General features: G+C 45.2%; 1 protein-coding gene across 1 annotated transcript in view; it reads left to right on the top strand.

The window, feature by feature from the left end:
* SNX6 (sorting nexin 6) overlaps positions 1–12,208 on the top strand; it is a 78,920-nt gene that overhangs the window by 42,405 nt on the left and 24,307 nt on the right. The window contains exons 8-9 of the mRNA XM_011959461.1: positions 2,916–2,991; positions 7,675–7,714. Coding sequence (XP_011814851.1) covers positions 2,916–2,991; positions 7,675–7,714 — 116 coding nt within the window. The remainder of the gene's footprint in view (positions 1–2,915; positions 2,992–7,674; positions 7,715–12,208) is intronic.

Here is a 12,208-nt window from a genome sequence, read left to right as displayed (position 1 = left end):
CAGTAGAGAGGGGGTTTCACCATGTTGGCCAGGCTGTGGTCTCAAACTCCTGACCTCAGGTGATCTGCCCACCTTGGCCTCCCAAAGTGCTGGGACTACAGGCGTGAGCCACCAGCCCTAGCATCTTTATACGTTTTCCTTTTTTTCAGACAGAATCTCACTCTGTCACCAAGACTGGAGGCTGGAGTGCAGTGGCGTGATCTTGGCTCACTGCAACCTCCGCCTCACAGGTTCAGGCAATCCTCGTGCCTCAGCCTCCCGAGCAGCTGGGACTACAGATGCACGCCACCACACCTGGTTAATTTTTGCATTTTTAGTAGAGACAGAGTTTTGCCATGTTGGCCAGGCTGGTCTCGAACCCTTAACTTCAAGTGATCCACCCACCTCGGCCTCCCAAAGGAGGGAGTGGTTACAGGTGTGAACCCACCACCCTCAACCCTAGAATCTTTATATTTTCATAGAAATTTTAGAATCAGCTTTCTTTTTCTACACAAGTGGCTGCTGGAATTTTGGCTGGGATTGTGTAGCTTCTATAGATTAATTTGAAGAGAATTGACATCTTAACAACATTGATCCTTCTGGTACATTAATATAGCATATTTCCACTGAGTTGGGTCTTTGTTAATTTATCTCAGCAGTGTTTTGTAGTTTTCATTGTGTAGATCTTATACATCTTTAGTCAGATTGGTTCTTGACTATTTGGTTTTTGATGCTATTATAAATGTTGTGTTTTATTAAGCTGAAGACAGTGACTCAGACCTGTAATTTCAGCACTTTAGGAGGCTGAGGTGTTTGGATCGCTTAAGACCAGCCTGGGCAACATGGTGAAACCCAGTCTTTGCAAAAAATAGGCCAGGCGTGTTGGCTTACGCCTGTAATTCCAGCACTTTGGGAGGCTGAGGCAAGCGAATCACCTTAAGTCAGGAGTTCGAGACCAGCCTAGCCCACATGATGAAACCCCATCTCTGGCTGGGCGCAGTGGCTCACACCTGTAATTCCAGCACTTTGGGAGGCCAAGGCAGGCAGATCATGAGTTCAGGAAATCGAGACCATCCTGGCTAACATGGTGAAACCCTGTCTCTACTAAAAATACAAAAATTTAGCCGGGCGTGGTGACAGGCACCTGTAGTCCCAGATACTCGCGAGGCTGAGGCAGGAGAATGGTGTGAACCCAGGAGGCAGAGCTTGCCGTGAGCCGAGATTGAGCCACTGCACTCCAGCCTGGGTAACAGAGCGAGACTCCGTCTCAAAAAAAAACCCCATATCTGCTAAAAATACAAAAATTAGCTGGGCATAGTAGCGTGCCCCTGTAGTCCCAGCTACTCGAGAGGCTGAGGCATGAGAATTGCTTGAACTCGGGTGGTAGAGGTTGCAGTGAGCCAAGACCCTACCACTGCACTCCAGCCTGGATGACAGAGTCAGGCCTTATCCCTCTCCTGCCAAAAAAAAAAAATTAGCCAACCGTGGTGGCATGCGCCTGTGTCCCAGCTACTCGGGAGGCTGAGGTGGGAGAATCACTTGAGCCCAGGAGCTTGAGACTGCAGTGAGCCATGATCACACCACGGCACTCATGCCTGAGCAACAGAGTGAGACCGTGTCTCCAAATAAATAAATGTTATTTTTTGTTGGTGGTGGTGGTGGGTTTTTTTGTTTTTTTGTTTGTTTGTTTGTTTTGAGACAGAGTCTAGCTCTATCGCCCATGCTGGAGTGCAGTGGTGCGATCTCGGCTCACTGCAAGCTCTGCCTCCCGGGTTCATGCCATTCTCCTGCCTCAGCCTCCTGAGTAGCTGGGACTACAGGCGCCCGCTACCACACTTGGCTAATTTTTTTGTATTTCAAGTAGAGACGGTGTTTCACTGTGTTAGCCAGGATGGTCTCAATCTCCTGATCTCATGATCTGCCTGCCTCGGCCTCCCAAAGTGCTGGGATTACAGGCGTGAGCCACCGCACCAGGCCATGTTATATTTTTTAAAATTTCAATTTCAAATTGTTCTTTGCTAATACATAGAAACACAGCGTATTTTTTCAGTGTTGATCTTATATTCTGCAATCTTGCTAAATAAACTCACTTATTAATTCTAGTAACTATTTTGTAGATTCCTTAGTATTTTCTATGTAGATGATCATGTCACGTCTATTAATGAAGAAAGTTATACTTCTTGCTTTCCACTTTGTTTTTTTTGATTGATTGTTTTTTGTTTGTTTGTTTTTTGAGACGGAGTCTCGCTCTGTTGCCCAGGCTAGAGTGCAGTCGCGTGATCTCGGCTCACTGCAAGCTCTGCCTCTCGGGTTCACGCCATTCTCCTGCCTCAGCCTCTCAAGTAGCTGGGACTACAGGCGCCCGCCACCACAGCCAGCTAATATTTTGTATTTTTAGTAGAGATGGGGTTTCACCATGTTAGCCAGGATGGTTTCGATCCCCTGACCTCGTGATCCACCTGCCTTTGCCTCACAAAGTGCTGGGATTACAGGCCTGAGCCACTGCACCCAGCCTCCAGTTTGTTTTTTTGTTTGAGGTAGAGTCTTGCTCCATTGCCCAGGCTGGAGTGCAGTGGCGTGATCTTGGCTCACTGCAACCTCTGTGTCGTGGGTTCAGGTGATTCTCCTGCCTCAGCCTTCTGAGTAGCTGGGATTACAAGCATGCACCACGACACCTGGCTGATTTTTTAATTTTTGGTAGAGATGGGGTTTCACCATGTTGGCCAGGCTGGTCTCAAAACTCCTGACCTCAGGTGATCTGCCTGCCCCAGCCTCCCAAAGTGTTGGGATTATTGGCATAAGCCACCATGCCTGTTGTTTGTGTTATTTTCTTTACTAGTGTGTCTCATATTACACATTGTTTGACAGGTGAGTACTCAGTAAGTATTTTTAAATCAAGGAATAGGTATACTAAATTCTTAAAACTTTCTCCATAGGTGCTGCAGATGATTACAATAGAATTGGTTCTTCATTATATGCTTTAGGAACTCAGGATTCTACAGATATATGCAAGTAAGTATTCTAATTTAAAACATGAAATAAACCAGGCACGGTGGCTCACGCCTGTAATCCCAGCACTTTGGGAGGCAAACGTGGGCAGATCAAGAGGTCAGGAGTTCAAGACCAGCCTGACCAACGTGGTGAAACCCCGTCTCTACTAAAAATACAAAAATTAGCCAGGTATGGTGGTGCACACCTGTAATCCCAGCTACTCAGGAGGCTGAAGCAGGAGAATTGCTTGAACCTGGGAGGCGGAAGTTACAGTGAGCTGAGATCGCACCTTTGCACTCCAGCCTAGGCAACAGAGCAAGACTCCATCTCAGAAAAAAATAAATAAATAAAACATGAAATATAGCTAGTCACAGTGGCTCATGCCTGTAATCCCAGCACTTTGGGAGGTGGAAAACCTGTCAGGAGTTGGAGACCAGCCTGGCCAACCTTGCTAAACCCTATCTCTACCAAAAAATGTAAAAATTACCCAGGTGTGGGTGATGTGTGCCTCTAATGCCAGCTAGCTACTCAGGAGACTGAGGCACAAGAATCCCTTGAACCCGGGAGGCGGAGGTTGCAGTGAGCCAAGATTATGCCACTGTACTCCAGCCTGGGTGACAGAGCAAGACTGTTTCAAAAAAAAAAAAAAGTGTGTGTGTGTGTGTATATATATATATATATACATATATACATATATTATAAATAAAGCAGAGAAAATTTTCTATTGGCAGTCTGGATACACACAATACTTTTGGTTTTTGTTTTAGTTTTTGTTTTGAAACAGGGTCTTACTCTGTCGCCCAGGCTGGAGTGAGGTGGCATGATCATGGCTCTCTGCAACATCCTCTTTCCACGTTCAAGCAGTTCTCCCACTTCAGCCTCCAAAGTAGCTGGGATTACAGGTGCCTGCCACCATGCCTGGCTAATTTTTCTATTTTTAGTAGAGACGGGGTTTCACTATATTGGCCCGGCTGGTCTCAAGCCCTTGACCTCAAGTGGCCCGTCCAACTCAGCTCCCAAAGTGCTGGGATTACAGGTGTGAGCCACTTCTCGCAGCCAACAGTACTTACAATGCAAAACTTTTGGAATATTTTTGTCAAAACACATTGATAATAAGGGCCTCCTTTAAAAACTTGGGTTGAGGGCTGGGCAGGTGGCTCATGCCAGTAATCTCAGCACTTTGGGAGGCCAAGGCGGGCAGAACACCTCATGTCAGAAGTTTGAGACCAGCCTGACCAACATGGAGAAACCCTGTCTCTACTAAAAATACAAAATTAGCCAAGTGTGGTGGTGGGTGTCTGTAATCCCAGCTACTTGGGAGGCCGAGGCAGGTGAATTGCTTAAACCCAGGAGGCGGAGGTGGTGGTGAGCTGAGATCGCACCATTACACTCCAGCCTGGGCAACAAGAGCAAAACTCCGTCTCAAAACAAACAAACAAACAAACAAAAACTTGGGTTGATATTTTTTTCTCCTCCCTTTCTGTCCTATTTTTTAAATCTGGGAAATAAAAATCGACTTTACTCTCTCTCTCTCTATATATTTTTTTCTTCCTCCCCTAACTGTGTTTTATTTATGAAAATGGGTTGATTTGTGTGTAAGAGAGTGGACGAACAGAATTTATATTAGTGTTTTTAGGTTTTGATAAAGCTTATAAATAAGAACTGCTATTTGGAAATTAGAACATATATGTATGTATGTATATGTGTGTATGTATTTCATTGGAGGTCAAATTGATTCCGCTCCCCGCCCCTCCCCTGCAGGACAGTGTCTTACTCTGTCACCCAGGCTGGAGAGCAGTGGCACAATCTCTAAAAACACAAAAATTAGTCAGACGTGGTGGCACACACCTGTAATCCCGGCTACTTGGGAGGCTGAGGCGTGAGAATCACTTGAACCTGGGAGGCAGAGATGGTAGTGAACTGAGATCACACCACTGCACCCCAGCCTGGGCGACAGAGCAAGACTTGGTCTCAAAAAAACTAAAAATTAAACACATTTTTAAGCAGGAAAACTATTTTCATAGTCTATGCCTTTCTCTAAACCACGTCCTTTACCTTTTCTCTAGTATATTCTGTCTCAGATATTTAAAAGTCAAGCTTTTCGGCTAAGCACAGTATGATAGCTTACACTAATTAACATGCCATTGGCCAGGCACAGTGGCTCACACCTGTAATCCCAGCACTTTGGGAGGCCAAGGGAGGCAGATCACCTGAGGTCGGGAGTTCAAGACCATCCTGACCAACATGGAGAAACTCTATCTCAACTAAAAACACAAAATCAGCCAGGCATGGTGGCGCATGCCTGTAATCCCAGCTACTCCGGAGACTGAGACAGGAAAATCGCTTGAACCTGGGAGGCAGAGGTTGCAGTGAGCGGAGATTGCGCCATTGTACTCCAGCCTGGGTAATGAGAGGAACTCCGTCTTAAAAAAGAAAAGAAAAAAGCCACCTTCCCAAAGAGTTAATTCTTCTTATCAGGAAGAAGGGAAAAAAGTCAACCTTGCCATCTGTTCTCTAATGTAAATCTGTCAAAGCAAGTTCTCTTGAATGAAAGCAAAGTTCATAAAATTGTTTTTGCTTTGAGTAGTATTTGCCCTAATTCATTTATAATGTCATTTTAATTATATATTTTACAGAATACTTGAAACTGTGCTGTGCCCTTTTTTTTTGAGAGCAGGTCTTCCTGTGTGGCCCAGGTTGGCATACAGTAGCTATTCACAGGTGCAGTCGTAGAGCACTGCAGCTTTGAACTCCTGTGCTCAAGCGATCCTCTTGCTTCAGCCTCCTGAGTAGCTGGGACCACAGGTTTACACCAGAACTGGGTGACAGAACAATAGCCCATCTCCAAAAAGAAAAGAAAAAAACGAATAACCAATTTCTACTTAAGAATTTATTTTCACTTTTAACTAGTTTATCTGTCAAATGCTGATACCAACTAAAAAATATCCCAGCACCAGACTTTTTTTGTTGTTGTTGAGATGGAGTCTCAGTCTATTGCCTAGGCTGGAGTGCAGTGACGCAATCTCGGCTTACTGCAAGCTCTGCCTCCCAGGTTCACACCATTCTCCTGCCTCAGCCTCCCGAGTAGCTGGGACTACAGGCATGTGCCACCACGCCACCTGGCTAATTTTGTTTTGTATTTTTAATAGAGACAGGATTTCACCATGTTAGCCAGGATGGTCTCGATCTCCTGACCTCGTGATCTGCCTACCTCGGCCTCCCAAAGTGCTGAGATTACAGGCATGAGCCACTGCACCTGACCAAGCACCAGAGTATTAAAGGGTAGTTCAATTACAGGATTGTGACACTGTGCCCCACTAATTTTTTGTATTTTTAGTAGAGACAGGGTTTCACTGTGTTGCCCAGACTAGTCTCAAACTCCTGGCCTCAAGTGAGCTGCTCGCCTCAGCCTGTTTGCTAAAATGAATCTAGATAAATTTTGTTGGCCAGGCACAGTGACTCACGCCTGTAATCCCAGCACTTTGGGAGGCCAAGGTGGACAGATCACTTGAGGCCAAGAGTTCGAGACCAGCCTGGCCAACATGGCAAAACCCCATCTCTACTAAAACTACAAAAATTAGCCAGGTGTAGTGGGTGCCTGTAATCCCAGCTACTTAGGAGGCTGAGGTAGGAGAATCGTTTGAAACCAGGAGGTACAGGTTGCAGTGAACCAAAATGGCACTACTGCACTACAGCTGGGGTGAGAAAGTGAGACTCAGTCTCAATAACAACAACAACAACAACAAAAACACCTTTAATGTATGGCTTAGGCTGTCATCTTGAAATGGAGCCTGGCGCTCTGGCTCACACCTGTAATCTTAGCAGTTTGGGAGGCCAAGGCAGGCAGATCACTTGAGATCATGAGTCCAAGACGAGCCTGGACTCAAGCCATCCTTCTGTCTTTGCCTCCTGAATAGCTGGGATTACAGGTGTGCACCACCACACCTGGCTAATTTTTAACCAGGTGAAAACTCATCTCTACTAAAAATACAAAAATTAGCCAGGCATGGGGGCAGTTGCCTGTAATCTCAGCTACTCAAGAGGCTGAGGCAGGAGACTCACTTGAACCTAGGAGGCAGAGGTTGCAGTGAGCTGAGATTGCGCCACTGCGCTCTGGCCTGTGCAACAGAGCCAGACTCTGTCTCAAAAAAAAGAAAAGAAAAGAAAAGAAAACACCAGGCCTGGGCGCGGTGGCTCACACCTATGATCCCAGAACTTTGGGAGGCTGAGGTAGTCGGATCACGAGATCAAGAGATCAAGACCATCCTGGCCAACATGGTGAAACTCCGTCTCTACCAAAAAGACAAAAATTAGCTGGGTGTGGTGACAGGCGCCTGTAGTCCCAGCTACTCAGGAGGCTGAGGCCAGAGAATTGCTTGCAGCCAGGAGACGGAGGTTGCGGTGAGCTGAGATTGAGCCATTGCACTCCAGTCTGGGCAACAAGCGTGAAACTCCATCTCAAAAAAATAAATAAATAAATGAACAGATAGTCTATCTTTAAACAGATTTCAAGTAATCTCTTTTATTGGTAGAAATACAGGGAGATTTTTGTGAAGCTAAATGAAGTCTGCAGTTAATAGGGCTATTGAATATAATTGCAATGAGACAAGGTGTTACTAATATGGTTTGGGAGCATATTCTCATACATTTGAAATGGAAAATTACTTTGAATGTAGCATATGATGAAAATATTTTCCTTTACAGGTTTTTTCTCAAAGTTTCAGAACTGTTCGATAAAACAAGAGTAAGTACTAAATTATAGAGATATACTGCATAATATTGTGCCCAGAGAGCTCATGTTAAAGGTTTTTTTACCACAATTCATAAAAGGGGTTTTTTAAAAGAGTAATCATTATTGGCCGGGCACAGTGGCTCGTGCCTACAATCCCAACACTTTGGGAGGCCAAGGTGGGCAGATCACGAGGTCAAGAAATCAAGACCAGCCGGGCGCGGTGGCTCAAGCCTGTAATCCCAGCACTTTGGGAGGCCGAGACGGGCAGATCATGAGGTCAGGAGATCGAGACTATCCGGGCTAACACGGTGAAACCCCGTCTCTACTAAAAAATACAAAAAAAAAAACTAGCCGGGCGAGGTGGCAGGCGCCTGTAGTCCCAGCTACTCGGGAGGCTGAGGCAGGAGAATGGCGTGAACCCGGGAGGCGGAGCTTGCAGTGAGCTGAGATCCGGCCACTGCACTCCAGCCTGGGCGACAGAGCGAGACTCCATCTCAAAAAAAAAAAAAAAAAAATCACTATTAACCTTTTGGCTATTTAAATATCTGCATATGGTAATATTTAACTTGCTATGGTTCTGTTTAACTCTATTGAGGAAGATGAGTATACTTCAGAAGGATGATGAAACAGATTCAGATTTGGATTCCATTGGGAGTTTTTCAGGAAATTCCATTTTTTGTTATGGCCTTTAGGTATTTGTATAAAAGTTCATATTCTTCTGGGTGCAGTGATTTAATGCTTGTAATCCCAGCACTTTGGGAGGCTGAGGCAGGAGGCTCTCTTGAGCCCAGAAATTTGAGATCAGCCTGGGAAAACGTAGCAAGACGCCATCTCTACAAAATGTTTACAAATTAGCCAGGTGTGGTGGTGCAAACCTGTAGTCCTACTTGGGAGGCTGAGGCAGGAGGATGCTTGAGCTCAGGAGTTTGAGGCTGCAGTGAGGTGTATGATCGTGCAACTGCATTCTATCTTGGGCGACAGAGTGAGACCCTATCTCTAAAAAAAATAATAATACCTCCTGGAACAGACAAACAAATTAATTAAATACTACATATCAATAAGAATAAAGGAACCAGGCCACGTGGCCTATGCCCATCATCCCATACATTGAAGGATGAGGTGGGAGGATCAGTAGAGGCCAGGAGTTCAACTAGCTTGGGCAATGTAGCGAGACTCCCTCTCTACAAAAGTTACCAAAAATTAACCAGTCATGATGACACACAACTGTAGTCCTAACTATTTGGGAGGCTAAGGCAGGAAGATTCTTGAGCCCAGGAGGTCAAGGTTATAGTGAGCTGTGATTGTGCCAGTGTACTCCAGCCTGGGTGACAGAGACCCTGTATCAAAGAAAGAAAGAAAATAAATAGAAAATTACCAGCAACTCAGATGCCTGGCCTCCTCCTCATCTCCTCAGCTGCCTCTCAAGGCACTGCCAGTACAGATTCGGGTTTTTTGTTTTGTTTTTTGTTTGTTTGTTTTGAGATCAAAACCAGGCTGGAGGCTGGAGTGCAGTGGCACGATCTCGGCTCATTGCAACCTCCGCCTCCCAGGTTCAAGTGATTCTTCTGCCTCCCGAGTAGCTGAGATTACAGGCATGCTGCACCACCACACCAGGCTAATTTTTGTATTTTTAGTAGAGAGGAGTTTCTCCATGTTGGCCAGGCTGGTCTCAAAGTCCTGATGTCAAGTGATCTGCCTGCCCTGGCCTCCGAAAGTGCTAGAATTACAGGCATGAGCCACTGCGCTCGACCCGGCCCCTTTTTTAGTTTTATACATAATACAAATGCTTGTGCAACATGTATTCTTTTTCTTTTCTTTTTTTTTCCTTTGGTAGAGACAGGTGCACGCCTCCGTGCCCAGCTAATTTTTGTATTTTTAATAGAGATGGGGTTTCACCCTGTTGGCCAGGGTGGTCTTGATCTCTTGACCTCATGATCCGCCCACCTTGGCCTCCCAAAGTGCTGGGATTACAGGCATGAGCCACTGCACCTGGCCCCTTAACTTTTTTTTTTTTTTCTTTTTTGAGACAGTCTCACTCTGTCATCTAGGCTGGAATGCAGTGGCATAATCTCGACTCACTGCAACCTCTGCCTCCTGGGTTCAAGTGATTCTCCTGCCTCAGCCTCCCAAACTGAGATTACAGGCGCACATCACTACACCCGACTAATTTTTGTACTTTTAGTAGAGATGAGTATCACCATGTTGGCCAGGCTGGCCTCAAACTCCTGACCTCAAATGTTCCACCCGCCTCAGCCTTCCAAAATGCTAGGATTACAGGCATGAGCTTTATTAAGGTGCCGGCCTTACTTTAACTTTTTATTTTGACGATAATTTCAGACTTATGGAAAAGTTGCAGAAAATAGTACAAGAATTCCTGTAATGCATCAGCCAGGTTTCTGAATATTAACATTTTCCCTTTTGTTTTTTGTTTGTTTGTTTGTTTGTTTTGAGACAGAGTCTTGCTCTGTCACCCAAGCTGGAGTGCAGTGGCGTGATTGCAGCTCACTGCAACCTCTGCCTCCTGGGTTCAAGTGATTCTCCTGCCTCAGCCTCCCGAGTGGCTGGGATTAAAGGCACTCACCACCACGCCCAGCTAATTTTTGTATTTTTAGTAGAGACGGGGTTTCACCATGTTGGCCAGGCTGGTCTTGAACTCCTGACCTCAGGTGATCTGCCCACCTTGGCCTCCCAAAGTGCTGGGATTACAGGCATGAGCCACTGCACCTGGCCCCTTAACTTTTTTTTTTTTTTTTTTTTCTTTTTTGAGACAGTCTCACTCTGTCATCTAGGCTGGAATGCAGTGGCATAATCTCGACTCACTGCAACCTCTGCCTCCTGGGTTCAAGTGATTCTCCTGCCTCAGCCTCCCAAACTGAGATTACAGGCGCACATCACTACACCCGACTAATTTTTGTACTTTTAGTAGAGATGAGTATCACCATGTTGGCCAGGCTGGCCTCAAACTCCTGACCTCAAATGTTCCACCCGCCTCAGCCTTCCAAAATGCTAGGATTACAGGCATGAGCTTTATTAAGGTGCCGGCCTTACTTTAACTTTTTATTTTGACGATAATTTCAGACTTATGGAAAAGTTGCAGAAAATAGTACAAGAATTCCTGTAATGCATCAGCCAGGTTTCTGAATATTAACATTTTCCCTTTTGTTTTTTGTTTGTTTGTTTGTTTGTTTTGAGACAGAGTCTTGCTCTGTCACCCAAGCTGGAGTGCAGTGGCACTATCTTGGCTCACTGCAACTTTCGCCTCCTGGGCTCAAGTGATTCTCATGCCTCAGCTTCCCAGGTACCTGGGATTATAGGCGTGTGCTGCCATTCCTAGCTAATTTTTGTGTTTTGTGTTTTTAGTAGAGATGGGGGTTTTCACCATGTTGGCCAGACTGGTCTCGAACTCCTGACCTCAAATGATCCACCTGCCTTGTCCTCCCATAGTGCTGGGATTACAGATGTGAGCCACCGCACCTGGCCAATGTTAACATTTTCTACATTGCTTAAAGTTCTTACATTCCAAAAAGTTCATCTTCATTCTGTTTTGTGTCCTTCATGCACACCTGTCTCTTTTTTTAGTATAAGAATTATTTTTAATATAGTCAATACTGTTACTAATGATTCCCCGTTAATGTCATCAGATATCCAGTAGGTAACATTTTCCCAATTGTCTCATAAATGGCTTTTTATTATAGTACAGTTTTTTTGATCAGGATACAAACAGAGTCCCATATATTGCATTTGGTTGATACATTTTTTTTAATCCTCTGTCCAGTCATACTGAAGAGCTATCTTTTTAGTCTGACCTGGCTACTTCCCCTTCAATCTCACCTTGAACATACCACTTCTGTTTATTACTCTACAGTGTCTTCAGGCACATTTTACTAATGCTTTGACTGTATTTCTGGTTGTCCTCAGCAGGAGGATTAGATTGAATTAACTAGTCTACCATTGCAAGCCTTCATTCCTTTAAAATTGTGCGTGCATATCAATTACAATTGAAATGAATAGCAGCTTGGCACAGTGGCTCACACCTGTAATCCCAGCAGTTTGGGAGGCTGAGGTGGGCAGATCACCTGAGGTCAGGAGTTCGAGACCAGCCTGACCAACAAGACAAAACCCTATCTCTACTAAAAAAAATACAAAAAAATTAGCCGAGTGTGGTGACATGCACCTGTAATCCCAGCTACTAGGGAGGCTGAGGCAGGAGAATCTCTTGAACCCAGGAGGCAGAGGTTGTAGGGAGCTGAGATCATGCCACTATACTCCAGCCTGGCAACAGCGAGACTCCGTCTGAAAAAGAAATAAATACCTAGAAAGTTTTTTTTTTTTCTTTTGAGACAGAGTCTTGCTTCGTCACCCAGGCTGGAGTGCAGTGGCTCAATCTTGGCTCACTGCAACCTCAGCCTTCTGAGTAGCTGGGATTACAGGCACACACCACCATGCCCGGCTAATTTTTGTATTTTTAGTAGAGACAGGGTTTCTCCATGTTGGTCAGGCTGGTCT

The sequence above is a fragment of the Colobus angolensis genome, unplaced genomic scaffold (genome assembly GCF_000951035.1).
Source record: "Colobus angolensis palliatus isolate OR3802 unplaced genomic scaffold, Cang.pa_1.0 Scaffold494, whole genome shotgun sequence".
NCBI lineage: Eukaryota > Metazoa > Chordata > Mammalia > Primates > Cercopithecidae > Colobus > Colobus angolensis.
This window is presented reverse-complemented; position numbering and strand designations above follow the sequence as displayed.